This window comes from Aspergillus sydowii (genome assembly GCF_001890705.1).
Source record: "Aspergillus sydowii CBS 593.65 unplaced genomic scaffold ASPSYscaffold_1, whole genome shotgun sequence".
NCBI classification, from domain to species: domain Eukaryota; kingdom Fungi; phylum Ascomycota; class Eurotiomycetes; order Eurotiales; family Aspergillaceae; genus Aspergillus; species Aspergillus sydowii.
In genome coordinates, this window is record NW_024467859.1 from 3,610,110 (window position 1) to 3,636,945 (window position 26,836).

Consider the following 26,836-nt stretch of genomic DNA (forward strand, 5'->3'; position numbering starts at 1 on the left):
AGAATTGGCAGCTTATTTTGCATCTTATAACCAACCTTAGTCTCGCTTCCCCTAACCCTAGTTTTCAGTCTGTTCTTAGCCACCCAGGCAATCTATACTCGAAATTGAAAACAAGGACATGGAGTGGTTCCAGAAATGGAGATAGAATTCAGTGAGTCTCGCAGCGCTATATTATGATCAACGATTAATGGATAGGGATATCAGATACAAGAAGAAAACAAATGCAACAACAAGGTTGTTATACCAACCCTATGGTACCCATAAACGTACAAACCCGCCAACTTCCTGCCGACAAGTCACGCAGCTTCCGAAGTTATTCATCGCCAAGCTTACCCTGCAGTCCTCACATATACAGAGGCATCGGCAAGGCCAAACGATAATGGAGCGGGAGTTTGTCTGGCAGACAACACAGGGCGGTCCACTGGCGCCTAGCCCCGAGGCACCGGTCTCCCAGGTCTGTTCGGTGCTCGGCACTCCGGATGGGGCTGCGTAGCGCTTGGTGAGAATGAGTTTCTCTAAAATCTCGGATTCCTCTCGCGCGTTGGGTTTTTGGTTTGCCTCATGCGAGCCCGTCATCGCGAGACGTGATTGGTGTGAACTGAGCAAAATCTGTGCTCTCTGCCGTTCAACCTGCTCCTGGAACTGATGCCGTGTAAGGATTCGTCCTTCTCGTCCGGCATTGAGATGAGCTGCCAAAATTCGTGCTTCCCGTCGGGTTTCTTCATCGCGCGGGTCAAGAAGGCGTGCAAAGGAACCAACATCCATCAGCGACTCCGGGGCAGGAGTACCCTCCCTAGAATACTGATCGGGGAACGGATCGGTCTGTGTAGGTGTGCGCCGGCCGTCCGATTCATCCTCCCATTCGGAATCAGAAGTGGTTGTTGTTGACACGACACTGGTTGTATCATCCCAATCATCTTCAAACGGGCCGTAGTCTGGGGTTTGATCTTGATCACCCCATGAGCCACCTGCTTTCCACCAATTGTAAAGCTTCTCGTCCAGCCGCTGTTCGTCAGGCGGGTTTCGATCACCGGTGTTTAACCGTTCCCTCTTCCTCATCTCTTTTTCGACGTCGAACTCGTGGTTAGCTGGCAACTCCAGCTCTCCTTCGTCCGTGAGCATCCAGAAGTCCAGCGATTCGCCATTGGCTTTCACCGACTTATCCTGCGCAGCATTCCCTCGTGGTCCTACAATACGCTTAATCCACTGAGGACGAGCCGTGATTCCGACTCGCGTTAAAGTTTTGTCAAGAACGAGAGCCACCCATCTGAACATGAGGTAGAAAATAGCGCGGAAAAAGGCCATCCCTTGGTAACATCGAACAAGCCCGCGGAAGGCACCGACACCGCCAGGGTTACTCTGGTATCGTGAAGTTCGTGACTTCCCCTTAGGCTTCTCGATCTTTTTTTCTCGGCCGTAGCCACTTTCCCAGTCCGGTGAAGGCTCCTGGACGTCAAAAGTGACAGGCTCTCCACTCTCCATAAGCAGGTCATCGGTCCGGCCACCTGGTGTCACCTTCGATGAGCGTCTCCGGCGCGAGGATTCAATTTCAGTCAACCTATCCTCCTCCAACCATGTCATATTGCGTGCAACGACACCTCGTCCCTCGTTGAGAAAGACAGCTTCGCTGGCAGCAGTTAGGGCGGTGTAACCAATCCTAAGAAGAGCACTGTAAAAATCCTCATGTCGATTGATGCGCACATTGCCAACCTGGTTGGAACCCTGCATATTATCATGCGCAAGACTGAACCGTTCCCAGAGGGACAATTGCTGGGGAATATCCGAGGGTAAAGAGAAAGCAGTTATAAGAAGAGCAAGTGAATAGATTGCCGCACAAACGATGATGCCGCATAGAATTAGAAGATGCGGCACGAAACCTACCACACAAACTGTCGGAAATTTTAGAGCCAAATCGTCAGTTCCGAGAGACAATCCAGAAGCGAGGCCCCAAGTCATGGCAGCCATGAAACATAGACCCCAAAAAGTGGTGTTAAATAAGCGGTATCTGCTTTGCTTTCCGATAACGTCTAGCACATTGGAAGACAGGCAATGACAGCATGAAATCAGAGCAATTAACAGTAACTCCGGGGTGACATTCATTCGGTCCAAAATCTGTGACTTGGTCATCAGCTGAAGGGGAGAACGGGGAGTATCATTGTCTCCGTCCCCGTTGGTCTTCATCTTGGGTGAGCTGAATGGTCCCAAGCCAAGAGACTGGCTGATAGTGGATTCTGCTTCGGCAAATGAAAGCGAGTGTTCAAATATGGACATCCCCCCTTCTGTTACAACAGGTCTGCCTTGCAAGGAGCTTGAGAGTGTCTCCACAAAGTGACTCAAACAGAGTCGAAGAAAAACCGGCCACAGTAGCCTGAACGAGCCGTAAGGTATATCGGTCCCAACGCGGTTCATATTCATTGCACTGCACGACTGCTGGTCCGTCTCCCATGGAAGCAAGTTCGAGCTTAATGAGAAAAGGAACCCTCCGCCCCCAGCATAATCAAATTGCAAACGCTTCCCAGGGGATCCATACCGGTGTTCGGGATAGTCAGGCGATGTCTGGCACTTAATCGTACGAAGAAGAGAGTGTATCTGGGAAATGAGAAGCAGAATCGGAATAATGCGCAACGCTAATCGCCTGGTCCAGTCCAAATGTAGATGTCGTCTTGTAGAAGCATATATCGCGATCCTGTTCAGAACGAGCGCCTTAGAAGTGTCAGAACCTTTTGCAAGTCAACCAAATCTCAGGTACCCTCACCACAGTGAAACATGCCAGTGACCACCGACTAGTCAGATAGGAAAAAAAGCCGCTAAACTTTATGGCACCTTGCAAAAGATCCGTGAACTGTAACCGAGTACTGGGTTGAGCCGCTGCCTCCGCTACGGCCTCCCTCGCAGCCTCGCTAGCAGCTTGGGTAGTCGCCGCCACCACCTCTCTTTCCAGGCCCGCGCCGGAAGTACTCCAAAAGTGTGTGTTCATATCCCTAAGACCGACTAGCCTTGCGATGCGTCTGGGGATAAAGGAGAAGGCGAAGGATTCCGCGCGTTGGAGACCGCGAAGCGGGAGCGAGAACAAGTCGCGTGGAGCGGATATATTCGTGGATGATACAGAGGATGGCAGTACCGAAGAGGGCAATACCGAAGAAGCATTAACGACGGCCGGCAATATTCCGGCCCCTTCTGAAGAAGACATCTCGGCTCGAGAAGGTTAAAAGGTGGCCAAGGTAGGCCGACGAACGGAGGTAAATCCGCTGGTCCCGTACACCGTTGGCCGAGGTGAAACGCTGAAGGACGCGATGGATGATGGGATCAGCAAGTAGGCATGACATAAGGCGGAACCAGAATAACAGCGCCTCTGAGGCAATTTGCCATTAGTACATGGCGTAGAGGGTGTCAACAGAGAGCGAGATTCAAGAAGATGTTGGAAAGTTGGCAGTGGTCCGAGACACTGCACGGCCATCCCTCCACAGTCCACACGGCGGCGTCACATCCGACTCCGCCACTAGCCCAAACAAGGGAACCGCTGTTCTTGCCCACGTGCCAATGCCAAGCTCTAGTATACACCGTAGCACAACGGGCAAAATACCGAAAGTAAATGGTTGGACTACGATTGGGCATTGTACGGACAAGGCAACTTGGAACAGGTAGTAATGGTCATAAATTCATATCCTCAAGCTATCTACTGTTGCCCGTGCATCTTCCGGCAGCCTCACTCAACGCAGCCCATCACAACTTTCACAACTTGTACATGGCACTCCGGCTGTGGACGCCGTTGTAGATGCACGTATTATCCAAAGGTACATATTGCCTAGTGATTACTTTGAGAGCTTCCTGTGCCACTAAGCCGCCGGTGAGGGAAGAAATGTTGTGCAACTCGCCGCCCTCTGTTCGTCGAAGCTCTTGTGCAGCTTCCAAGACTCGGCCCTTAGCTTCATCGTCAATGGGCGCTGAGCCCTCCCCCGCAATAGCACCCAAAATATGACCAATTTCAAAAGACCACACTTTTTCATCGTCAAGGGCGTCCTCGGAATATCTCCCTTCTTGAATCCCAGTCACCACAACATCCAAGGCCTCAAATGCTAGAACAACAGGAATAAGAGATTCTTCGTTACCAAGCTCAATCTGGAAACGCTTCTTTGTTTGTGAGTCCCCTTCCACTTGTGGAATATTACGACCATGAATCACCTGGATGTGGGAAGCATTTTTGCAAAATATTTCAATATCCTTGTCAGAGACTCCAGCAGCGCGTCGTAGCTGAGATTCAATTTTTCGAACGGTCTGCGTGACTTCTGCGATATCTTTCCTCGCTTTTGTTTTATAGATGTTTTGTAGTGAGACATAGTCGGCCGTTTGGGCTTTCATATCGGGTAGCGAGCCTGGTAGAGGGAGGACTTGGTGTTTTTCATAGAATTCGCGTACTGCAGACGCAATGACCCAGAAATCAGCAGAGTCTATGGTCAGTTGCTTGCATTCTTCCAGTTGGAATATTTCTCTGGTGGAGCTGCGTAGAGTGAATGGATTAAGAGACTTGAGAACGGCGGCCACAGCCTCATCATAATTCTCCTCGCCGCCCTGGGGGTTCCTTGTTCGCGCGTTAGACCGCACGAAGTCCCGAAAGGCTGTTTTATCCTTATAGTTGGAAGGAACAGATCCGCCATGAGCCTCCTTCCACTTCTCCAAATAGTGAAGGAGTAGTAATACGTATGGTACGTGGCCGTGCTGATGATCATCGAGACTGTCTAGGTTGCTGATACTGGAACCCGCCGCAGTCAACTCCGGCCAGGGGCTTAGAAGGCGGAGATCCTGTGTCGATTCTGGATCTGGATGGGTCTCTACAATGGGAAACACAGTCGGAAGTTGAAGAGAAAATATAGAGTAAAATCCCACAGACCGCGTATAGAGAACCGGGATCCCTAGCGCTTTGGCATCATGGCAAAGAGATTGCAAGGATGAATGCTTAATGGGTCCCGATATTAAAACCAGCTTATGCTGTGCCAGGAAATTGGGGTCCTCTTGTAGAATTTCCGCGATGGGCTGATGTACCAAAATAATTAGCGTCAAGGAATCGGGTTGGGACCTTGTCCCTACGTGATAGGTATACCTTAGATTTGAAATTTCCCTCTACGTCAGGATTCAACTCTTTCAGTAATCGACACGTCTCCTCGGCTCTTGACTTGCCCAGGCTTTCAGTTTCGAGGAAGAAGTTCACTCCGAGATCTGGTTCCGTAACCACGGCAGGATCAACGATGGTGAAGCCCCCAATGCCTGGAAGGACGAGATTCTTAAGAGTTTCGACGCCGGCTACACCTGATACACCCGTGCTCTTTTTCCCCCATGGTCCATCAGAATTGACCAAAAGCACGCGGGTTTCCTCTAGAGCTTGCTGTCCACTGGCAGCCCAGAGCCGCAACTGACGATCATACTTCCTTTCCTTAGAAGAAGGGCCAGCCAGGGTGCGAGGGAATTCTGAGGTCATATCAATCCAAGATCCACCACAGAATGGAAAAGAGAGGAATATAATAAGAAATCACCAACAATCTTTGGTGCGGGGAGGTTGACAATGCTATATGTTGTAAAGTGACTGTAAAGCAAGTCGCCGGCAGGCATCATTAATAATCCGACCGTAAACACGTGAGTTGCTGAACGTGGGTGATGACTATTTATTGACTGCCGCAGGCTAGTATACTGCCAAGCCTATGACGACACAGCCCCTCACTGTCACTCCTATCAACTTTTGTTATTTTATTAACTGAATGTTTGGTATAAGGGTAGATCATGCACATTGAGGCACATGCTATTTGACAAGGTGGATCTGTCCTGAATGTACCAATTGCAATGATATTCCTTCCCCGGATTTTCCCTTACAATCGCTCGTGAGTGGCCCATGGAAAATACCGCGTCGGAGGGGATTTCACCCCACCGGCCATCTCTCCCCCGGACTCATATTAATAGGGACATATGCGCAGCCTCCTATTCAGGTCCAGTTCCTGTCATTCATCTTTATTTCGTACCTGTATTACTTTGAACGCGCGTTTGTCACAACCCTCCAGAGTCCCCATCCGTCTCAACTCCACGATGGCCGAACTCATCGAAAAAGCAAAACGCGCGGCTGGGAAGGCTGCTGTCGACAACCACTACCCCAAAGACGCCAAATTTGTCGGCATTGGCAGTGGCTCTACGATCGTTTACGTTGTTGAAGCCATTAAGGAGCTGGGCATTGATACCTCAGCTACCCGCTATGTGCCAACTGGTTTCCAATCGAAACAATTGATTATCTCTGCTGGCCTGACGGCTGTGGAATTCGACGCCATTCCTGAAGGAACGGTACTCGACATCGCATTCGATGGTGCAGACGAGGTCGATGATGAGCTTAACCTGATAAAGGGCGGTGGTGCTTGCCTTTTCCAGGAGAAGATCGTTGCTCTCCAAGCCAAAGAGTTCATCTGTGTTGCGGGTTTGTAACTTATCTGTCTAATCTGGGACTGTCGCAATTGGCTTACCATCTTTTGTCAGATTCGCGCAAGTTGCAGTCCCGTCTTTTGTCCAGTTGGAAATACATTCCCATGGAAGTTGCGCCGATAGCTGCTGCGCGAGTTATTACAGCTCTCAAACAACTGGGCAGCGTTGGACCAACACTTCGCCCACAGGCTGGCTCCAAAGAGGGCCCTCTGAAAACAGACCAGAGCTTCTACATTGTTGATGCGCCTTTCCCAACTCTTCTAACGAAGGCGGACGTGGCAGCTGGCCAGGATGGTAGCGGAAAAAGCGGCGTCTGGGAGGTCGACACTTTAGCGTCCGCCATCAAGCTCATTCCCGGCGTTTTGGATGTCGGTATCTTCTCTGGCTTGACTGGTCCTCAAGCCCAGGCATCAGGGGGCATCGGAGGCCAAAGGCCAATTGCTGCTTACTTTGGAATGCCCGACGGTAGTGTGTCGGTCAGGAAGGCGCCTCTTTGAAGCATCTCTTGGAAGATTTAGGACACATGTGAAACACTATACAGCAGTGATAAAGTAGAGATGACTGATACGATAGATGCTATATATGTTGGGTTAGCTGGTGCTGATCTGGGGCATCATAAATACCTCAGCAAATGATATTACTTGAGTCTGCTTGATCTATACGCCAGTCATAAAAAGCCATTTTCGTAAGGGTTACTTGTATCACATTTTTATTTCGCGCCTTTTCCCTTGGCTTCCGTCTCTCCAAGCTCACGCACATAGATATTGACCGTCCCGTCGACAAAGTCCTCCTTCCCATCTTCATAACCGGGGCTGATAGCAATTGCGAGATATTTACCATCGGAGCTGAAACCCACAGCAGCTACGCTTGAGGGATACTTTTGGTACTGTCTGATCCTCCTCTTAGCAATACCATCCCAGAGGGCAACCACACCATCACCTCCTCCAGATGCGAATGTCCCATGGATTGGGTGGAATGCCAGCGAATTAACCGGATATACCACGTCAACATCACCCGACGCCTGTCGGTGACATTTGAAAGCATACTTACGTGCTTGTGACTCTGCTGACGGATCAAACCATTCAACAGCAACTCGACCTTCAATGCTCGAGGAAGCATAGCCAGCGTCGTCCGGCATGCAAGCAACACAGCGCGTCATAAACTTCAAGCTGCTTTCACGACGCTGCCATGGCTCCACCTCAACTCTGCTTGGGTTTCCACCCTCTGATTCCCCTGTGAGGATGGCGAGTGCTTTTAGGTCGTAGATATGTAAGGCGCGCGACGCCATGCCGACGACAAGTTTCGTGGCTGTGAGAGACATAGAAAACGGTCTAGATGGGAGAGGGATTATTGTAGATGCGGCGACCGCGCTCCTATCCTCACTCATGCGATGTACATGTAATGTGTTGTCCCAGGAGGAGGATATGACCATGTTGTTCTCCTTGCTATAAACTACATTTCGGACGCCGGCATCGTGGCTGCTGAGGGCGGTTTGGTTAGATGAGGCTATATCAATTCTAAATAAACTTTATCAGTCGCACATCCTTAATGCAATTGGAAAGGACGACGCACTCACCTCCTCACATCCCAGTCCAGGCCAGCGGTGTAGATCTCGTCCTCGGTTTCGCCGAAACACACATCCAGGACCGGCGCACGATGCTCGAACTTTTGCAGCAGCTTCCCTTCACCGACCGCTCCGTTCTCATCCCGCAAATCGTAAACATACACATTCTTATCCCACGATGATACGACGAACCGTGTAGAATCGGGGGCGGGAGAGAACTTCAATGCGGAGATAGCATCCGTCGGCGGCGACGCAATGGTGAATTGATCTAAAACGTAGTCAGTATAAGTTGTCCAGCGATTGTGAGGCTTGAAGCTTACTGGACGCCATCTTGGCTTGTAGGCAATAAATGTATATTATGTGCTTTAAAACTGACGGCGGTCGGCCTGGTGATAATCCGCATCGCTGTTGCTTCGGGCCGTTTTCTGCCACAATTTGCCGCCTTGCTTTGATCTCCCCGCCATCGCGACCCTCGAGCTTCAACTTTTTTCACTTTTGAATGACTCAGGTCCTACCTCACTTCCAACCTCCCGGGTTCTTATCATGCCATTTGCGCAACTAGTAATAGGTCCGCCAGGTGCGGGAAAGTCCACTTATTGTAATGGCATGCACCAGTTCCTCGGAGCCATTGGGCGCAAATGCTCAATCGTCAATCTCGACCCCGCAAATGACAAGACATCATATCCGTGTGCGCTGGACGTGCGCGACCTTGTGACCCTGGAAGAAATAATGAGCGAAGACCAGTTAGGGCCGAATGGCGGTGTTCTGTACGCTTTGGAAGAGTTAGAAGAGAACTTTGACTGGTTGGAAGAAGGGCTAAAGGCTCTGGGAGGTATGCGTATTCTGCGATGATGCTTTATCCGGCTTCCAGGATCGCAGGCTAATAGCTTGGGATTGAATCATTAGACGATTATATTATATTCGACTGTCCTGGTCAGGTAGAGATTTTCACGCACCATTCATCGTTACGGAATATCTTTTTCAAGATCCAGAAGCTGGGTTATAGAGTGTGTTCCATTCCTGTTAGCACCTATACGAGCGCATCTGACAATGAGGTCTATAGTTAATAGTATTACACTTAATCGACTCATACAACCTCACGCTACCGTCGATGTATATCTCCTCTCTCATCCTCTGTCTTCGCGCCATGCTGCAAATGGACCTCCCCCACCTCAATGTTCTTACGAAGATGGATAATCTGTCCAACTATTCGCCGCTTCCGTTCAACCTAGATTTCTACACTGAAGTTCAGGATCTTTCATATCTCCTACCTCACTTAGATGCAGAGTCATCACGGCTGTCTCACGAGAAATTTGGACCACTCAACAACGCCATCGTTGACCTAATTGAGGAGTTCGGACTTGTGGGATTCGAAACTCTTGCTGTGGAGGATAAGAAAAGCATGATGAATCTACTCCGTGTAATTGACCGCGCCAGCGGGTACGTTTTCGGGCCAGCAGAAGGAGCAAATGACTCTGTCTGGCAAATAGCTGTTCGGGAAGGAATGGGATCCATGGACGTCCGAGACGTACAAGAACGCTGGATAGATGCCAAGGACGAGTACGATGAGCTGGAGCGGCGGCAGCTAGAAGAAGAAGCCAAAAGACACGAGCAAGGAGCAGCCAACCAGGGCGGGAACGAAGGTGATGACGACGAATATGGCCCAAGAGCGCCAATTCCGGATGGCGGAGTGAAAGTGGTACAGAAGAAATGAAATGACAAAAATGAAAAGCGCAATGTAGCATCAAATAGGGTATCTCTAAAACGAATATATATGTACAATAGCACGCCCACAAGAACACCATACCTGATAGCAAGCAGAATAATCGCGATAATTCCTCTGAGTCAATCAATAATCGCCGCTATCCACCTCCATATCATCAATACCGGCGTCCTCTGCAAATCCTCTTTCAATCTCCTTCTCCAACCCCCCAACCAAACCCCCCAAAACGCCCGCCTCCTCGGCTCCCCTAAGCCGAACAATCTCCCTCCTCGCCATCCGCACAGCCTCCTCCTCCGCTTTGCGTATCGTCCCAGACACTCGAATGACCCTAAAGACACACGGTCTCGTTAAATCCAACGGGTCCAAACGCTTTGACCGGCCAGCATCGCTGATAGCAGGGACGCGAGATATATACGTAAGAGCCGTCCAGACTAATCGGTATGATGCCCGCGGGCACCGGATTATGGCTGTTGACGTTGCGGGGGAAAGATATTTTACTGGTACAAGCAGCTAATTAGCGTTTCCATTCCCACTGGACACCCATTCGATCTCTCAGTCACGTAGTGCGACAGGTTGGCGGGAAAAGAGAAGAAAAACGTACCGCTAACACCACCAGCACCAACACCACCTAACCTTCCGATGCCCCAGTCGCCAAATATCTCAGCGACTTCATCCCGGACCATTTTCGCTAGGAGGCTGGGGGTTAGGGCGTCGGATGTGGGTGCATGGATTCGGAGTTGGGATTGTTTGTCGGAGCGACCTGAGGGTGAAGCGGACGATGGGTCGGGGTAGAGGATGTCGATGAGGAGGTAGCGATGTTTTACGCGAACCATGTTGGCGGGTGTGTTCTCAAGCAACCTCGAATCTAGGGGCTTTCGCTTCGGAGGTGCTGGGGAAGTTGTTGAGAATCTGACAGGTGCGGGTGGGTGCTATCGTTTTTCTTGTGTTGTTGATAAGAATTTCTAGGCAGTCCGATAAGAAAAGAGTGAGTTAAGCCCACCTCCAATAGTTATATTTTGCTGGCACAATTTATTTTACAATATAAATTAGTTTGATATATATAGTTTCGTTTTATAGCTTTACTGTATAAACGACGAGTTGTTTTGTTATGGAACTTCCGCCAGCGTATTGACGCAGTACTTATGCACCTAACCTTCCGCTTGCTCCCAACATTGCCGGGCAGATAGACGTATTTAGGGTCGTTCTGAAAGGATTGAACGTTCATCTTCGAAGCTATTAGGTTATGGGCAATTAGTCTTTAGCTAATTGCTATCATACGTTACTTTGGAGAGCTGAAACTGGTTTGACATAGAATTTGAGAAAATTCTATTTCATACTAGGATCGACCGTCGCAAAAAATCATTCACGTTCATATCTCATGTGTGCTCTAATTGTATTCAACGTGATGGAAAAGAATAAGGTAGATTGGAAAAAAAAAATGCATAACATAGGCCATCATAACTCCTGACGTATTTTATGAGCTCGCGAGGTCACCTGTGCCCAACACTAACTTCCTCTGCGAGTAAGAGAGAATAATAATTAGAAAAGATATTAAAATTATACGTTGACCTCAACACGGCCCTCGGAGCCACCCTTCTGGAGGGCAGGGAGGAGGTACGTGATATCATCCCAAGGGTGTCGGTAGAGACCAGTGCGCAGTCTCTTCTGGTCAAGGTAGTGAGCAATCAGACCCATGCTGCGACCCAGAACGAAGAGACCGTTGAGGACACCCATCTTCATGTAGTCCTCAGACTCCTCAGCGGAGAAAGCACCGCAGTTGCGCATGAGATCCACGAAGCACACAGCAATGCAACCGTCGACGTTGAGAATGAGGTTGTCCTTCTTGGAAGTTGTGACAGTCTCAACAGCAATGGCATAATCCAGCAGCTTAGTGCTGGGGAAGTGTTTCTTCACGTAGTCCTTGACCAGCTCAACACGAAGATCCGGGTTGTTGCGGGACTTGATACGGTGACCGATTCCGGGAACTAGGCGACATGTTAGTATACGAAACCATAGAGTATAATAAAGTCGGGGCTAACATACTCAGCTTGTTCTCCTTCCGCATGGTGTCGACGAAGTCACGGGGGCTCAAGCCCTTGTCAAAGGCCTTGGTGAACTCCTCAGCAGCGCCATCCAGGGCACCACCGAAGCGAGAACCAATGGTCAAGAGACCAGAGACAAGAGCACTGATCAGATCCTTTCCGGCACGAGTGGTAATGATGGTGTTCATGGCACCAGACACGGCGGGACCGTGATCAGCGGTAAGCATGAGAACCATCTCCAAGAACTTGGTAGCGTAACTAGGGAGGCGGCGGCGGAACCAGAGTAGAGACATGACACCACCGATACCGATGTCCTCCTTGAAGACATCGGAGATAGGCATTCCGGCGTACAGAAGCTCCTGGCCACGGTCGTCGGAGATGGTGGAGATGAAGGCAGCGGGCTTACGGATAAGACCCAATTCCTGGGCCCAAGAGTAGTCGATGGGGATCTTGGGTGGGACAGGTTCACGCTGAGGGCTGATGGTACCCTTCTGGACCTGTTCGTCGTAGACCTCCTTGAGAACTGCGGGCATGTCTTCGAAAGTTTCGGGGACGAAGATGCCAGCCTCCCTCATGGCCTTGTTCTTAGCAACAGCAGTTTCAAGGTCAGAGTTGGCGGAGGCACCGGCATGACCGAACTGGACTTCAGTCTTGAACATGCTGGCACAAGTACCGATAGCCCAGGCGACGATGGGCTTGGTGATAGTACCGTTCTTGACGGCCTCAATAACGCGGTATTCCTCGACACCACCGACTTCACCGAGTAAAACAAGGATCTTGCACTCAGGCTCGGCCTGATAACGCAGCAGATGATCGATGAAAGTAGTACCGGGGTAGCGGTCACCACCAATGGCGACACCCTCGTAAACACCGTCGGTGTTTTGCGAGATAATGTTGTTCAGTTCGTTGGACATACCACCGGACTTGGAGACGTAACCAACGGAACCCTTGCGGTAGAGTTTTGAGGCAACAATGTTGTCCATCATACCACCAGTGTTACCGATCTTGTAAGCGCCAGGCTTAATACCACCGACAGTAGCGGGTCCAATGATGGTGATACCCTTCTCCTGTGCAGCGACAAGGATTTCGCGAGCGCGCTGGACATAATGTTAGCGTTTGATCGCTTTGGCTGAGTAGCAAGCTCGAAAACTTACCCTTTCTGGGACACCCTCTGCGATAATGGCAATGGACTTAATCTGAGGGAACTGCATCAGCTCCATGGTAGAGCTGTAGACAGAACGGGAAGAGGCGAAGTTGACGACGGTGTCGACGTCAGGGTGTTTGGCCATGGCCTTTGCGGTGTCCTGGTAGACGGGAAGGAGAGTCTCGCTAGTACCCCAGTACCTAAAGTATAGTTAGCTAATGATACCATCACCGATTTGAAAACGAGACTTACATCTTGCTAACGAATTGACCGCCAAATGTGTAGATGATACCAGCAACCGAGGGGGTGGTCCGCTTGCAGATGAAGTCGAAGTCAAGCATGCCCTGGACAGCTCGGGGCTGCATACCACTGGATCGGCCGTCAGTCTATGCAATTGGACCTAAATTGACAGACCACTCACTATACGAAACATCTTGTCTTGTTGTGGAAAAGGGCATCGGCGAAGGGAGACCGCACTCTGCTAGGAGGCTCGAAGCGAGTGATGTTATCATTGGCATTGGCACCGTTGGCGGTGCTGAGTAGAGGGGCGGCAGGCATGATGGCTGATCTCTAAATCGCTGTTAGTTTGCGGTGGCAGTGGAACTAGATATGTATCAATGCTTACCTGTCAACAGAGCTTTCAAAAAACGGGAAGGAAGGTGAGGATATTAATGAGAAGCAGATGCAATCCTAACAATCTGCAGCCTCGAGTGGAAGGGAATAGGAGGGAAGTTGATGGGAGAAAAAGCTGAGAGGGTTCCAACCACGATAGAGAAAAGGCGAGGATGGCGAGGGGGGAAGAGATATGGAGAAGGTAAGGAGGAAAATCAGGAGAAAGAATCAAAAAGAACACAGTTTGAAATTGAAGAAAAAGAAGACGATATCGGGAGTTGATGGGGGGGTTAAAGAGGAGGATTACTGATTATTATTATTATGGAGCTTGCGCTGAAGGTGAGTAAAAAAAGATGTACGGTATCGATGGATAGTCAGGCGATACAATACGTGACAGTATGCTGGGCGACCCACGTTGGGGATGGGAAATACACCGACAACTTCAGACAATGAGTTCAAACAGGACCCTATTATTGGCATGGATTGCCTTCAGATGACGAGAGATTACGGTTAACCAAGCAGAAATGCCAGGATTATTGAACGCCTGCTGATAACCCGACGAGAAGCGAAACTACAGGTATCGCTGGAAGATGCAGGCGTCGGAGACCGGAGTTCTACTTGCTTGTAGTAGCAGCGGGCAGCTCCGTGGGAGTGAGCATCGGTCAAATTCTTGAGAGTCCAAAGCAGAAAGTGGTCGTTCTTGCACTTACTCAGAAGAATCTATCATTTTATGGAGATCGTTCTTGTCAGTACCCTGAAGAATCTATCATGAAAGTGGCCGTTGACTCGTTCCTGGGCCTACATCGAAGAATTCAGCATTTGGTGGATACCCCAGAGGTTGTTGGGTCCGCCGGTATAGATCCATGATACGGGCTAGGTGTCCACCACAGCACCCCGCGGAGTGACCATTCGAGGATTTAATAAAACTATACAGAGCTCAAGCACCTCTCTCAGCTCAGCGACACATTTTTATTAGCCCGAAACGGGGGCGGAGTATAAGTATCTTAAGTCAGAAGACAAAATCCGGAGTATAGTATGAGTAAACTCCGGGTACTGGCGATACCGTGCCCCTCACCCCGATCTTCGAGAAGTTTTGGCCGAGGCACGAAATACCGGCGCCGTTAGCTGTTGGAGACTCGAAAGATCACGGTCACATCCAACAGAACATCATGCCAGAGTGCCGGACTCAACAAAACGCATGGCCTGGTCAGAGAACCAGCTCGTTGCGGTGGGAACAGTATTCAGGCTACAGCGTAGGGCGGATACTGCGACTAAAATTACCGTCCCGCAGATCCCCAACGCGATCTCGGTATCGATAAAGCTCCAGTAGGAATGAAAATCGGAGCGCCCAACAACAGCTGTTGTGAAGTTGACCGCACAAAAAGAGGCGCCCAATGCTCTCCACCACCGCTGTGCTGTTCCAGTCCGCTTGAATTAACTTTGTACCCGTACCCATCGGTATCAGAATCCTCAGTATTGACTGTTACGTACCAGCTTTTCCAGGTACGTACCACCATCAGCACACCTTTTTGTTTTCCCCTCCCCTCAGCCCCGTCATCATCATTTATCTTCATCTCGCAGGGCTTTTTTTCCCGCCGACCTCGCAGACAAATTATTCTCACGTCCCTTTCTCTTCGTCCATCCTCCTCTTTCTCTCCTCCATAACTGCTAATTGTCATCTGGGGCTTGTTTCTCTTATCATACTTCCCCTCCTACCTCATACTCTTGTCTCTCAACCTTTCTCATCCGCTCTTATTCTCGTACATCCACATATACACAATGTCCGCTAAATCGATCCTCGAAGCTGATGGCAAGGCCATCCTCAACTACCACCTCACTCGCGCCCCCGTCATTAAGCCTACTCCTCTCCCTCCTTCGACCACCCACAACCCTGCCCCCAGACTCGCTTCTCTGTATTTCCCCGACGACCTTGCCGTGAAGGATGTCCTTGACCAGGCAGAGGTTACATACCCGTGGCTGTTGGCCCCCGGATCTAAGTTCGTGGCTAAGCCCGACCAATTGATCAAGAGGCGAGGCAAGAGCGGTCTGCTCGCTCTGAACAAGACTTGGGCTGAAGCTAGGGAATGGATTGAGGCTCGCGCTACAAAGGAACAGAAGGTTGAGACCGTCGTCGGTGTGCTACGCCAGTTCCTCGTTGAGCCCTTCGTTCCTCACCCCCAGGAAACTGAGTACTACATCAACATCCACTCCGTGCGTGAGGTAAGAAAACGTATCCAACCTGCTTCAAATCGCATTCAAGAAACTGATCTCTCTTATTCAGGGTGACTGGATCCTCTTCACCCACGAGGGTGGTGTCGATGTTGGTGATGTTGATGCTAAGGCGGAGAAGCTTCTGATCCCCGTCAACCTCAAGAACTACCCCTCCAACGAGGAGATTGCATCGGCTCTTCTCAGCAAGGTCCCCACGGGCGTCCACAACGTCCTTGTGGATTTCATCTCCCGCCTCTACGCTGTCTACGTTGACTGCCAGTTCACCTACCTTGAAATCAACCCTCTCGTGGTCATCCCCAACGCTGATGCTACTTCTGCCGAAGTCCACTTCCTTGACTTGGCTGCTAAGATCGACCAGACTGCTGAGTTCGAGTGTGGTACCAAGTGGGCTGTTGCTCGTAGTCCGGCTAACCTTGGCCTGGCTGCTGCTCCCACATCTGATAAGGTCAACATTGATGCTGGTCCTCCTATGGAGTTCCCCGCTCCCTTCGGTCGTGAATTAAGCAAGGAAGAGAAATTCATTTCAGACATGGATGCCAAGACTGGTGCCTCCCTCAAGCTCACTGTTCTTAACGCCAATGGCCGTGTCTGGACTCTTGTCGCTGGTGGTGGCGCCTCCGTCGTCTACGCCGATGCCATTGCCTCAGCTGGCTTCGTCAGCGAGCTCGCCAACTACGGTGAATATTCTGGTGCCCCCACCGAGACTCAGACTTTCAACTATGCCCGCACTATCCTCGACCTAATGCTTCGTTCTCCCGTTCACCCCGACGGAAAGGTTCTCTTCATCGGTGGTGGTATTGCCAACTTCACCAATGTCGCCTCCACCTTCAAGGGTGTCATCCGCGCGCTGCGGGAGGTTGCCCCTGTTCTGAACGAGCACAAGGTCCAGATCTGGGTCCGCCGCGCTGGTCCTAACTACCAGGAGGGTCTTAAGAACATCAAGGCTGTCGGCGAGGAGCTTGGCCTCAACATGCACGTCTACGGACCTGAGATGCACGTCAGTGGTATCGTTCCTCTTGCCCTCCAGGGCAAGCAAACTGATATCAAGGAGTTCGGTTCAGCGTAAATAAAAAGGAGGGCGTTTTTTTGATCTACTTAATTTAATTTTATACGAGGTTTCTTCTCAACGCACGGCATGACGGCTTTTCTTCATTTTCATCCATTTTGTTTCCATTTCTTAAATCCACGGTAAAGATGACTGACGAAGGTGATATTCCGTTGTACGGATTCTGCTATTGCTCTTAGATTCGTGAAAATAGAACATATCATTGACAAATATCCATAATAATCTCGTCGTAATAGGCAAAATAGTCAACAACCTAACCCCGTAAACATTCCTGTAACCCATTCATAGTTCGCGAGTTCAACGGAAAATTACTCAATCCGCAGTCGTAATTCCTCATCGCAATCAACGAGCTTTCTGTACTGATATAGTTCACAAACTTCTGACAGTACGTGCTGGATTTACTCGTGATACTGGACTCATGCCAGGGTCAAGTGGGAGTAAGTTCCAATAAAAGGGCTAGTGTGTAATTTAGTCATTTAAAGAGGAGAATCAGAAAGTAACATGAAGCATCATGATATGATAGAGATGTACATAGTATGGTAACAATACAGGTTGGTACCAGGCAATGGTACAGAAATACGCGTATAGCAAATACAGGCGCCCAGATAAGCTTAAATAAGGATAAAGATAAAGGTGGTCCACAAGAGCTCTGACAGGGGCCAGGCGAGTAGGAAATTAAATAATAAAGAACGGAGGCGTTTGTGGTTGGACTCGGGGGAGTGGAAGCGCGGATGGCGGGTGGATGGCGGGTGGATGACGGATGGTGGTGGGAGTTTTCGGTGCTTCCGTCCGTCCGAGAAGCGTGAGCCCATGACTAACCCTACAGTCTACACAGTTAGAGTTCTTGATTTATAGAGGTAGCGGGCACCAGAGAGGCCTTGACTTGGGCATTTGTTGTCAAAGTTTGGGTTTTTCCTTTTTTTTTTTTTTTTGGTTTTCTAGGTTGTTTGTTTTCATAATGTATGCGCGGTCTGTCGTCCACTACCTTTGCAGTTGGTAGCCTCGGTTGCATAGGTATAGGTAGGGACAAAACCGCAATAAGTTGACGCATCTCATAATTGAATTATTTATGGAATATCCCCATCTCTATGGGAGTTCGTTGTGTCTAATATAAGAATTCACTAACACACGTTTCTACATTATATTTTCTATCACTTGAGACTATATATACTTCCCGCAAACCGCCACCAACTGCTAACCACGAACACAGTTTATCATTAAATCGATATAATCGGGTCGCGCGATTCTACTATACGACACTATGTCCGATTTCCATAGCATTAATTCATAGTGGTATTGAAGAACGATCTTATCCCCGGTGCCTCGCCTGGCGATCTGTCGTTCTGGACATTTAGGGTTTGCCGATGACTAGAGTGGTGATGATTGTCGTTCATATACCCTTCAGTTACAGTGGGTGGTCGTTCAGCATGGAAACGCTCTAGCATTACATTAGCATTCGGTAATTGGGATATCCCGGTTGATGTGGAAGGACGTGAGGCGCCCGCAAGTCGTGTGCGATGCTGGGGGGTAGCATTCGGGGGTTTTCCTAGACTGCGTTAGTATATCCGCATAAAATGAAAATTATGGACGTACCCCTCCTCATGCCAATGAGTGGGCGGCTTGGAGGGGCCATTGCTGTCGGATTAGACTTTTGCTTTGTCCCCTTCGAACTTCCTGTACCGCTCCGCTGGTGTCGATGAAGTTGTTCTACTTCATCCGGATCCACAGGATGTGTCCTCTGCTGGAAGGCTGATGGAGTTTGGGGAAGTGCCTGTGCACTGTGAGTTTGTGCCACTAGGCGTGCTGGACAATTACGCGGTGTTTCCAGATCGCTGAATGCCTGGGAAGCGGCAGCATTTTGCATTTGAGATCTCATGGCTCGAGATTTGAGGACGTTGTATAAGTGAGTGATTTGAGTGAACTTCTTGCATTTCTCCCGATACATATCAGCAAGCTCTTGATTTTTTTTGCAGAGTTGCTCCTGCGCCGTTTGCATGTCTGGCTTATATCGTTAGCCAACATATAAATGGAGAGCTTGGATGGAAATTGCACAAACCAACAAGCCTCGTCTGTAACGTGGAAATCTCCTTGTTGGCGTTATGAATTACTTTATCCATCTGAGAGTTCAAATTTGTGTATTTATCCGTCAACGTTTTCCCTAGGAATTCCTGGTAGAAACTTGGTATTTCATCAGCCTTGCTTCTTGGAAACACATGGGTGAATTGAAGCACACATTTCTTGGGTCGTTTGATAGGTCCAAAATTGTAAAGCTCGCCCAGTACATTCCATTATGGTATTTGGATCTAGGCCACTAAGCACGCTCGTTTTGTAGTCTTCTGTCGGATTAAGAACGGTCGATACGGCATCGTCTGGATTGATAAGGGCCATATCACAGGCGGGACAGCGACGTTCGCCTCCGGTGGGACGTGAGAGCCCAAGGGCTTCAGCACACTGAAGACAGAAAATGTGCCTGGGAGGTCAGCTCGTGGTTTTCGCTAAGTGTAAAGAGCTGGGGCCCACGCAACACATCATACTCACGAGCATGTAGTAACGACCGCTCGCTCCTTTAAAGACACTCGACAGCTGAGAGAGTTGCACCGGAGGTAGAAATCCATCTTTACCGTCGCTGGTTAAGCCGAGGCTGATGATGAGAATGTCGATGTGGATCTGGTGGGATCATTTAGGAATATGGGGCGAAATTAATGGAAGGCAGGTGCTGTCTCGAGGTACGGGACCGCGTACGTCTGCAGCTTTATGACAATGCTACGTCAGTCGCGTAAAACCAAGCGCAAGACAATAAGTAGATAATGAATCCAGTTACGCGAAAGTTGATTTCATTTGACTGGGTATCTTAAAATACAGCAATTCCTTTAGATCCAACGCGCCTGTCTATGTAGCAATAATTCTATTGGAACAGCGGAGTCAGAAGAAGAACGTGTTCCCCGAAGCATCACGTCTCGTCGTACGCATCTTCTCCTCAAACTCCGCACCCGGTTCGTACTCCCGCCATAGGCTTGCCGGAAAGATGTGCTTGTTTCGCTCGTACCACCGTCTATCGACCACCTTTGTTAGTGTGGGATCTCTATCGCCTCCCTCAAGCTCGTCGTTACTCGGCCGGTACAAAGGGTCATCGGTTGGAGGAGCGGGTGGAGGCTTGTTAGAATAATCGAACAGTAGACCTCCGGTGTTGGAAAAGCTGGAAACACCGTTGGCAATGAAATAGTATAGTTCGTAGTGCTAGAAGTGACCGTTAGCGAGAGGCCATTGGCATATGGAAGGAAGAACATACATGTGGAATAATGACTTCTCCTTTTACGAGCATCAAGTCATCCACACTTATTCTCGCCCACTCACGGCGATTGTACTTTCGTCCTTTCGATGCGCCGCTGGTGCCACTGACGCCCAGTTCAGCTCCAACTTTTCGACATCGATCCAAAAGCAACCAGACTTGATCTCCCTTCTTAACTTTAGCTGTCCCCGCGGGTATATTTGTCCCATCGTAAAAGACAAAAGGGACTAAAATCTCGGTATTCTTAACGGAATCCTGCATCATCAGAAACTCTTTTCGCAAGGCATCTCGAGCCTCAGCCTCAGCTTTCAGCGAGGCTTTCGTGAGCGCCTTCGGAGGAGGGGGAGCATTAGGATTTGGTGTAATGCGACGAGATGACGGCGCAGAGCTCTCATCGAAAGGTGTATTGGTGCTAGACCGCGAAGCAGTTAATTCGGCCGGCGTCGAGACTCCCGCAGCCTTCGGCTTTGATTTTTGAAACACTTCCTCCTCGTTCCCCTCTTCATCATCATTTCCGAACGATAGTTTGCTCTTTGCAAGTTGCTTCTTTTTCTTCTTCTTGGGAGGTCCCTCGCTTCGTGATGTTGAATTCCTATCGGGTGCGATTAGCTAGAAGTCTAAATCAAATTATAGGTGCCTTTAACTTACCCGTCAGTTACGTCGCCCGCCGAAGGAGTCGCGCTTCGTGAATTACCGGAGGTAAATCTGCCCAGTGACTTATCATGCGCCTCGCGCTCTTTCTGCTCTAGAACTTCCGCGCGGCGTTTGCGGAAATCGGAAAGATGAACAAGACCGACAGTTTGTGACTTGAGGAGATCTTCCGCGGAAGCAGTTTGACTAGTAAATGACCGAGGAGTCAAGCTGTGGCTTGGGGGTTCGGACGGCGGCATTTTGGAGCACTGGAAGCACAATCGAACAATTATGTAGACGTTCAACACTCGAGTTGAGCTTATCGCATTTAATCGCAGTGGAGTGGATTACGACACGTGACCCCGTGCACCAGAATCCTAACCACATGGAATTCGCCATACATTAGAGATTAGACACTGAACATGAATATAAAAGGTCATATATACTTGCTAATTGGAACGCCGCCCTCTCTACAATAATTTCCCCATTTCTTTGGCCGTGACCCTCTCGTGGTTTTGCTCGTACCTAACAAAGCCGTTCGGGAGAAGCAAACAAAGCAAACTTCAAGGTATCTCCGCAGGATCAGTGTAACAAGGAGCAGAGCTTCGACGTTTTCGATCTCCTCTCTGCATTAAAAACCACCAGCTTCTTGAATTACCGCGCAGTATGGAGGAAGACGATGATGATCTCTATGATCCCGCCGATGCGGTGCCGGTCACTCAATCCCGGGATCCTCGAAAACCCTCGACCGACGCTCCGATGAACGACTCGAACGAGGGCGAGGAAGAGGAGGAGGTCGAGGAGGAAGATGATGAGGTACGGAACACCCGAGTCTGTCGAAGCGGACCTGGCTAATTAGCGACTCCAGGACGATTTCAATATCATCACAGAGGCTCCTCCCGACGCCCCTCCTCCAGAAGCGTGAGGTCAATTCCTTCTCATAACGATCGCATTTGCTAAAAGTTGCGCAGTCCCCATCCTCGCCATACCACATTAAAAGCCGACACTCAACGGTCCACATCCGCTGAATCTTATGCCGCTCCGAAATCTCAAACGCCCTCATTAACACCCAAAGTTGACACCTCATCGTCAGTGCCTTCTGGAACACGACCTGTATCACAAAAACCAGGCTCGGCATACCCGCCAGTGCACGCATCCACAATTGACGTCCACGCGAACCCTATCCACCCTGCTACAGGAAAGCCGGTCCTGTCGACTGATATGGATGTTGACTTCCCCGAGGATGATAAGCCATGGAGGCGGCCGGGGACGGACTTGACGGACTACTTCAACTACGGATTTGACGAGTTTACCTGGGCAAGCTATGTCTTGAAGCAGCAAGAATTACGGAAGGAAGTGGGAGATCAGAAGAGACAGCTGGATGATATGCAGAGCTTCCTAACCATGGGACTTCCCCCAATGCCCGGCGCTCAGCCGGGAGCTGGACCTCCTACTACAAACGCACCACCTCCGATGCCCGGAATACCAGGGATGCCAGATATGAATCCGGACATGATGCAGGGAATGCTGGCATCGATGATGTCGCAAGGGCTAGATCCCGCCTCTATGGACCCAATGTCTTTCATGCAACATGCGCAGGCAATGATGGGTGGGCAATCCGGCGCAGGCGGCGGGCAACAAGCTCAAGCTGGATTCGGTGGCCAAGGTGGTGGCCAGGGCCAAATGGGTTACGGAGGTGGTTATGGAGGTGGAGGTCGAGGACGGGGAAGGAGATGGTAGTACAACCGTTAAAAGCCATGAAACGGGGGCATTGGTCATGAAATAACCTGTAATAACCATGAATCAGAATACAACTCCTTGAGAGATCCAACGTCCCGCATTATTGAACCTCGCATGAGTAGGTTGATACTCGAATAACTGCGCTTTCGGCAGTAAGGAGCTTCCGCAGCTGCGGTAAGCTTCGGTTCATAGCAGACGGCGCCGGCATTGTTGTTGAATGGGTAGTAAAGCTTGATCAGATCCAATCACACCACGAGAACTTCTTTAGTAGACCAACGTATAATCCGAATGCCTATTTTAACACGGATAATTGGCTGCTGACGAAGTTGAGAGCTCGAAAGAATACCCTCGGCAGGTCGTGGAGAGAGCTGGAGGTCTTGGCATTCTGGAAATTTCTCGCGAGTCCAGATCGGATCTTCTTCCCCAGCTTGCCGACTTGCGCTTTTCTTCCCTTTTGCTTCCACGTCTCAATCTTCCTATCCATCTACGCCTGCTCCTTCTCGCCTTCTAAGTCATTTTCGGTGCTTAATACCTATTTAGCATAAAACACGATGGTACGTCGTTCCAATGATCCCCTGATGCGAACTTGATGGCCGTTCAAAACTTTTTCGGCTGAGAGCCCTCCCCTGCAAAGGCAGCTTCCGGGTTATAGTCCGCTGAATAAGAGATCGAATTTCTAATATACATTGGATTTGTTAGTCTTTCCTCCGCAGCGTCAAGAACCTTGCTCCTCTCCTGGACCGCGTCCTCGTCCAGCGCGTCAAGCCCGAGGCTAAGACCGCTTCCGGCATCTTCCTCCCCGAGAGCAGCGTCAAGGAGCAGAACGAGGCCAAGGTTCTCGCTGTTGGCCCCGGTGCGGTTGACCGTAATGGCCAGCGTGTCCCTATGGGCGTCAGCGCTGGTGACCGCGTTCTGATCCCCCAGGTACGTTTCGCCCCTGTGACCCCGAATCGAATGAGTTAGGATATTTGAGGATTATCGTATATATACAATCAAGGGATTAGATGCTAACCGGATTTTTTTTTGTCGTTAGTTCGGTGGCAGCCCCCTCAAGATCGGCGACGAGGAGTACACCCTCTTCAGGGACTCTGAGTATGCTCTTCCATTCATCCCCAATTGTCAACGCAAGTCTAACATTATCAATCAGGATCCTTGCCAAGATCAATGAGTAAAGAAGCCCATGAATCGGATTTAACGCGAGGTTTTCATTCGTTTCGGCCCTCCCAGGGCGAATCGTCCAAGACCCCGTCCTTGTATTATACCTTTTGACAAAATTATGATCCTCAATGTTGCAACTCCCTATTAAAAAAACACTAGAAAACGTGCCTGGATGACAGCAGGGAAATGGTCACTGTTTCCCTCATACTCTCGGGATATTGTTCCTTCTTGCATTTATTGCCGAAAGCGTGATATGATTGTTCTACATACCATTTGTTGTATTTCTAAACCTAGCTTTTACATGCCTCATCTGTTGGCTTGATGAGCATAAGTAATAACATCAGATATCTCCTCTCTTACATGCATACCTTGTAACGATCTGCTGGTAGCTCCCTGGATCGACCAGCAATGCACTTCACCCACCTATTCATTCAATCCCATCATCGAAGTTTAGGGCCCAATCGCACTGCCAGTCCCTCTCAATGAGCGAATCAACTCGGTTCAGAATATTCTCCCCGAGTAGACCCCCAAATATTGCTTTTCGGCATTCCGGTGTCATCTCTACAAACCTAGAGAGACACCCAATACCCGTTTGCTGGACGCTCGACCCGTGAAATCCACTGCTATTCGCCACGTCCTCGCCGTCCCTCGTCAGAACAGCAAGCACAACCTGTGCAGCATATGGATTCAGACCCATCCTCCGAAGGAAAAGCTCCCAAACACTCTCAGCCGGATTCCCCAGCAAAGTCCCGAGCTGTGATTTCGGGTTCACGGGCGTAAACGCATTCGTGTACTGAGAGAGTGAATTGGGCCGCCGGGGCGGAAGTTGACAGATATGCTTATGGGCGAGAGCCAAAATCCATGCGGCGGCTGATGCTGGGACCGATGGTATTATGAGCGGAGTTATGGATGAGTACTCGGACAATGAGGCACAGAACGCAGACAAGGATGTTAGGGAGTCAAAGAGGGCTTTATTTGCGGAGAGCCGGAGGCTTGAAAGTCGAGATTTGTTTAGTTTTGATTGTTCGGTTCTGTGCGATATAAATACGTATAACTGTTGATATCTTGTGGAGAGTCGGTAGATAGACTCGCGGAGTGGGGAGTTTACGGCTTTGATTTGGGGGAGGTTGGGTTGGGTGGAGGTATATTTGTGCCCGGGAAGGAATAATTGCATGGTTTCTTGTGAGGTTGTTAGGATAATTCCAGCTCTGGGTGACAGGACTATATCTGCTTCATCTGGTGAATGGTCTGATATTGTCGGGAGATGTTGGGATGATGAGCCTTTTGGTTGTTGCTTGGACTGACAATTTGATGAGCTATTCCCATAGTCTCGGTAAATGAGATGTGGAGGGCAATCTGATCCCTCAAGACATTGTATAACTCGCAGGTGTGTTTTCAGCAGCCCAGTTGATAGGAAGAGAACCAGGCCATCATGCTGCGTGGGATACCGAGGTACTTGAAGGGTAGGAATCGGAGGTGTTTTGGAAGCAGTTAAATTTTGCTGTTGCTGTTCTCTGGAACTAGTATCAAGGAAATTATTTTGCTGTTCAGGACCTCGAGATGCTTCACCAACAAAATAAGGACTTGTCGCAGGTATCTGCTTTTTAGGGCCCATTCCTCTTGTCTCCATGAACGATGACAAGGAGCCCAGGGTTACGCGTCGTGGTTGCAGAACAGGAATTTTAGTCTCATGGACTTCATGTGGTTCTGATGTATGTTGCTGACATGAACCTGCTCTGGCTTTCTGAGGCTGCTTTGTCACGGTAGCAGCTGCATGCCTGGATAGGCTTTTGGGTTCTTCTCTGGGAGACTCATTTCTCGAGCTTCCCTCTAAGCACTGCTGTGTATGCTGTAACTTGACGGCCTTTTTTTCGACAATGTCTTTCATGTATTCTGATAACGACACTTTGAAAGCTGTCGTCGTAAAGGCCGTACTATCGAACCTTGCGTCTGAGTTGCAGGTGCCATATTCGTCCGAAGAATCGGGTTTATTCGCTGAAGAGCTGCTCGGCTCAAGCTTGGCGATAATCACTGAACTCTTTTCTTTATTGAATATATCCATGGTTGAGCATCCTGTTTTGGCGGAAGATTCTATATCTATTTCGGGGGTATCATGAGTTAGGCCATCTACTTCACTTAATCCCATGCCGTCATGTCGGTTCTCTCGATTCAGTTCAAAAGAGTATCGGCTTTTGTTCATTATATCCTCACACTTTAACCCACAATGTGTAGGATGTTGATGAAGCGATTTTAGCCCATTCCACGCTGGGGTAATTGGGGTGGGTAGCATGTGTTCGTCAAACAGAGGTGTTGGACTTGAAGGCAAACAATCGGCGCTTAACGGACGAAGAATGGGGGTGGTTGACTCAATGTGAATGTCCTTTAGTGAATCGAAAGGTATAAGCAAGTTATAGAACAATATCCTCTCACAAAAATACATAACTCACCTCCAGGAAACTTCCTAGGACGTCTTCAAGTTCCGGAAGTTCCGGCCCAGACGGCCCAGCATCGCTTCTAACACCTTGTATAAGCGAGAACGATTCTTTTGAGCACTTGAGCTTGTCCTTCTTGATCTGATCCATCCACGAATTCTCATTCACTTGCAGACTTCCAAGAGTATTCGGAGCGCTGGCTAGTTCTTGGGATGAATTGGACAGTTCCAACTCAATGTCGTGAGCGGAGTACCGCAATAGCCTCTTCGATAACTTGACATCGCTCTCGTTCTCCAGGGAGAAAATAGGCGGATCGATTTTGGCACTATCAACCCGACGGAGATCTGGCAAGAGATCATCCCAATTGACACCTAGACTTTGTGCCTGATTGTCGCGGATAAGTGAGGTTAGGAAACGAGCGCCTTCTTTGGAGAGACAGAGTTTCTCTTCATGGATATTGTCTTCGAGTGTAGCTCGAGCGGTGTCCAGACGGTTATGACATTCTAACTGGGCTTGTTGAAGCGATGGGTCGTCTTTAGGATCAGATTTGAAGGTGTCATCGATGTATGCGTGCAGCTCAACTGCAGTGTAATCACTAGTAATTCCATGGAAACGGGCATAATCAAGTAATGATGGGTCCATTGGGAGGTCTCTTTGAAGAAATTCTTCGGTGCACAGGAAGATGGGTTTATTTGTTGGAAACTGCAAGTATCAAATACCGTTGTGTGAGGGGGTAACTGTTGGCATC

General features: G+C 49.5%; 13 protein-coding genes across 13 annotated transcripts; 5 read left to right on the forward strand and 8 right to left on the reverse strand.

The window, feature by feature from the left end:
* Positions 1 to 249: 249 nt before the first annotated feature.
* ASPSYDRAFT_141765 (putative ubiquitin-protein ligase (Asi3)) lies at positions 250 to 3,190 on the reverse strand (the record flags this gene model as incomplete). The annotated part of the gene is made up of 2 exons (XM_040841182.1): positions 250 to 2,686; positions 2,814 to 3,190. 2 exons carry the CDS (start codon positions 3,188 to 3,190, stop codon positions 250 to 252), a joined length of 2,814 nt encoding a protein of 937 aa, XP_040708439.1.
* Positions 3,191 to 3,632: 442 nt separating this feature from the next.
* Positions 3,633 to 5,611, reverse strand: ASPSYDRAFT_39361 (NEDD8-activating enzyme E1 regulatory subunit). The gene is made up of 2 exons (XM_040845881.1): positions 5,099 to 5,611; positions 3,633 to 5,031 (listed from the first exon to the last, which is right to left on the reverse strand). The coding sequence occupies exons 1-2, from the start codon at positions 5,471 to 5,473 to the stop codon at positions 3,733 to 3,735; spliced, it is 1,674 nt and encodes a 557-aa protein (XP_040708440.1). The 5' UTR covers positions 5,474 to 5,611; the 3' UTR covers positions 3,633 to 3,732.
* Positions 5,612 to 6,072: 461 nt separating this feature from the next.
* ASPSYDRAFT_142470 (ribose-5-phosphate isomerase RKI1) lies at positions 6,073 to 6,953 on the forward strand (the record flags this gene model as incomplete). The annotated part of the gene is made up of 2 exons (XM_040841241.1): positions 6,073 to 6,451; positions 6,511 to 6,953. The coding sequence occupies 2 exons, from the start codon at positions 6,073 to 6,075 to the stop codon at positions 6,951 to 6,953; spliced, it is 822 nt and encodes a 273-aa protein (XP_040708441.1).
* A 212-nt stretch (positions 6,954 to 7,165) lies between these two features.
* ASPSYDRAFT_26625 (WD40 repeat domain-containing protein) lies at positions 7,166 to 8,350 on the reverse strand (the record flags this gene model as incomplete). Its single annotated transcript, XM_040844300.1, has 3 exons — positions 7,166 to 7,973; positions 8,033 to 8,288; positions 8,341 to 8,350. 3 exons carry the CDS (start codon positions 8,348 to 8,350, stop codon positions 7,166 to 7,168), a joined length of 1,074 nt encoding a protein of 357 aa, XP_040708442.1.
* A 213-nt stretch (positions 8,351 to 8,563) lies between these two features.
* Positions 8,564 to 9,734, forward strand: ASPSYDRAFT_139793 (GTPase GPN2; the record flags this gene model as incomplete). The annotated part of the gene is made up of 3 exons (XM_040840984.1): positions 8,564 to 8,852; positions 8,927 to 9,027; positions 9,084 to 9,734. 3 exons carry the CDS (start codon positions 8,564 to 8,566, stop codon positions 9,732 to 9,734), a joined length of 1,041 nt encoding a protein of 346 aa, XP_040708443.1.
* A 135-nt stretch (positions 9,735 to 9,869) lies between these two features.
* ASPSYDRAFT_193212 (Rpp14/Pop5 family protein) lies at positions 9,870 to 10,694 on the reverse strand (the record flags this gene model as incomplete). The annotated part of the gene is made up of 2 exons (XM_040843671.1): positions 10,345 to 10,694; positions 9,870 to 10,240 (listed from the first exon to the last, which is right to left on the reverse strand). The coding sequence occupies exons 1-2, from the start codon at positions 10,574 to 10,576 to the stop codon at positions 9,870 to 9,872; spliced, it is 603 nt and encodes a 200-aa protein (XP_040708444.1). The 5' UTR covers positions 10,577 to 10,694.
* Positions 10,695 to 11,300: 606 nt separating this feature from the next.
* ASPSYDRAFT_141346 (putative ATP citrate lyase, subunit 1) lies at positions 11,301 to 13,487 on the reverse strand (the record flags this gene model as incomplete). Its single annotated transcript, XM_040841135.1, has 5 exons — positions 11,301 to 11,728; positions 11,787 to 12,882; positions 12,940 to 13,129; positions 13,182 to 13,298; positions 13,351 to 13,487. The coding sequence occupies 5 exons, from the start codon at positions 13,485 to 13,487 to the stop codon at positions 11,301 to 11,303; spliced, it is 1,968 nt and encodes a 655-aa protein (XP_040708445.1).
* A 1,833-nt stretch (positions 13,488 to 15,320) lies between these two features.
* On the forward strand, positions 15,321 to 16,839 carry aclA (putative ATP citrate lyase subunit (Acl); the record flags this gene model as incomplete). The annotated part of the gene is made up of 2 exons (XM_040851381.1): positions 15,321 to 15,761; positions 15,823 to 16,839. The coding sequence occupies 2 exons, from the start codon at positions 15,321 to 15,323 to the stop codon at positions 16,837 to 16,839; spliced, it is 1,458 nt and encodes a 485-aa protein (XP_040708446.1).
* Positions 16,840 to 17,780: 941 nt separating this feature from the next.
* Positions 17,781 to 19,663, reverse strand: ASPSYDRAFT_193220 (uncharacterized protein). The gene is made up of 5 exons (XM_040843672.1): positions 19,378 to 19,663; positions 19,073 to 19,309; positions 18,896 to 19,017; positions 18,433 to 18,837; positions 17,781 to 18,385 (listed from the first exon to the last, which is right to left on the reverse strand). Exons 1-5 carry the CDS (start codon positions 19,452 to 19,454, stop codon positions 18,120 to 18,122), a joined length of 1,107 nt encoding a protein of 368 aa, XP_040708447.1. The 5' UTR covers positions 19,455 to 19,663; the 3' UTR covers positions 17,781 to 18,119.
* On the reverse strand, positions 19,652 to 21,067 carry ASPSYDRAFT_39373 (FAM50/XAP5 family protein). The gene is made up of 3 exons (XM_040845882.1): positions 20,777 to 21,067; positions 20,129 to 20,720; positions 19,652 to 20,076 (listed from the first exon to the last, which is right to left on the reverse strand). The coding sequence occupies exons 1-3, from the start codon at positions 21,016 to 21,018 to the stop codon at positions 19,762 to 19,764; spliced, it is 1,149 nt and encodes a 382-aa protein (XP_040708448.1). The 5' UTR covers positions 21,019 to 21,067; the 3' UTR covers positions 19,652 to 19,761.
* Positions 21,068 to 21,186: 119 nt separating this feature from the next.
* fip1 (cleavage polyadenylation factor subunit FIP1) lies at positions 21,187 to 22,723 on the forward strand. Its single transcript, XM_040845883.1, has 3 exons — positions 21,187 to 21,574; positions 21,627 to 21,679; positions 21,730 to 22,723. The coding sequence occupies exons 1-3, from the start codon at positions 21,425 to 21,427 to the stop codon at positions 22,496 to 22,498; spliced, it is 972 nt and encodes a 323-aa protein (XP_040708449.1). The 5' UTR covers positions 21,187 to 21,424; the 3' UTR covers positions 22,499 to 22,723.
* A 122-nt stretch (positions 22,724 to 22,845) lies between these two features.
* Positions 22,846 to 23,667, forward strand: ASPSYDRAFT_39377 (GroES family chaperonin). Its single transcript, XM_040845884.1, has 3 exons — positions 22,846 to 23,052; positions 23,198 to 23,590; positions 23,646 to 23,667. Exons 1-2 carry the CDS (start codon positions 23,050 to 23,052, stop codon positions 23,459 to 23,461), a joined length of 267 nt encoding a protein of 88 aa, XP_040708450.1. The 5' UTR covers positions 22,846 to 23,049; the 3' UTR covers positions 23,462 to 23,590; positions 23,646 to 23,667.
* Positions 23,668 to 24,083: 416 nt separating this feature from the next.
* ASPSYDRAFT_84645 (uncharacterized protein) lies at positions 24,084 to 26,730 on the reverse strand (the record flags this gene model as incomplete). Its single annotated transcript, XM_040851382.1, has 2 exons — positions 24,084 to 26,036; positions 26,104 to 26,730. The coding sequence occupies 2 exons, from the start codon at positions 26,728 to 26,730 to the stop codon at positions 24,084 to 24,086; spliced, it is 2,580 nt and encodes an 859-aa protein (XP_040708451.1).
* Positions 26,731 to 26,836: the final 106 nt, after the last annotated feature.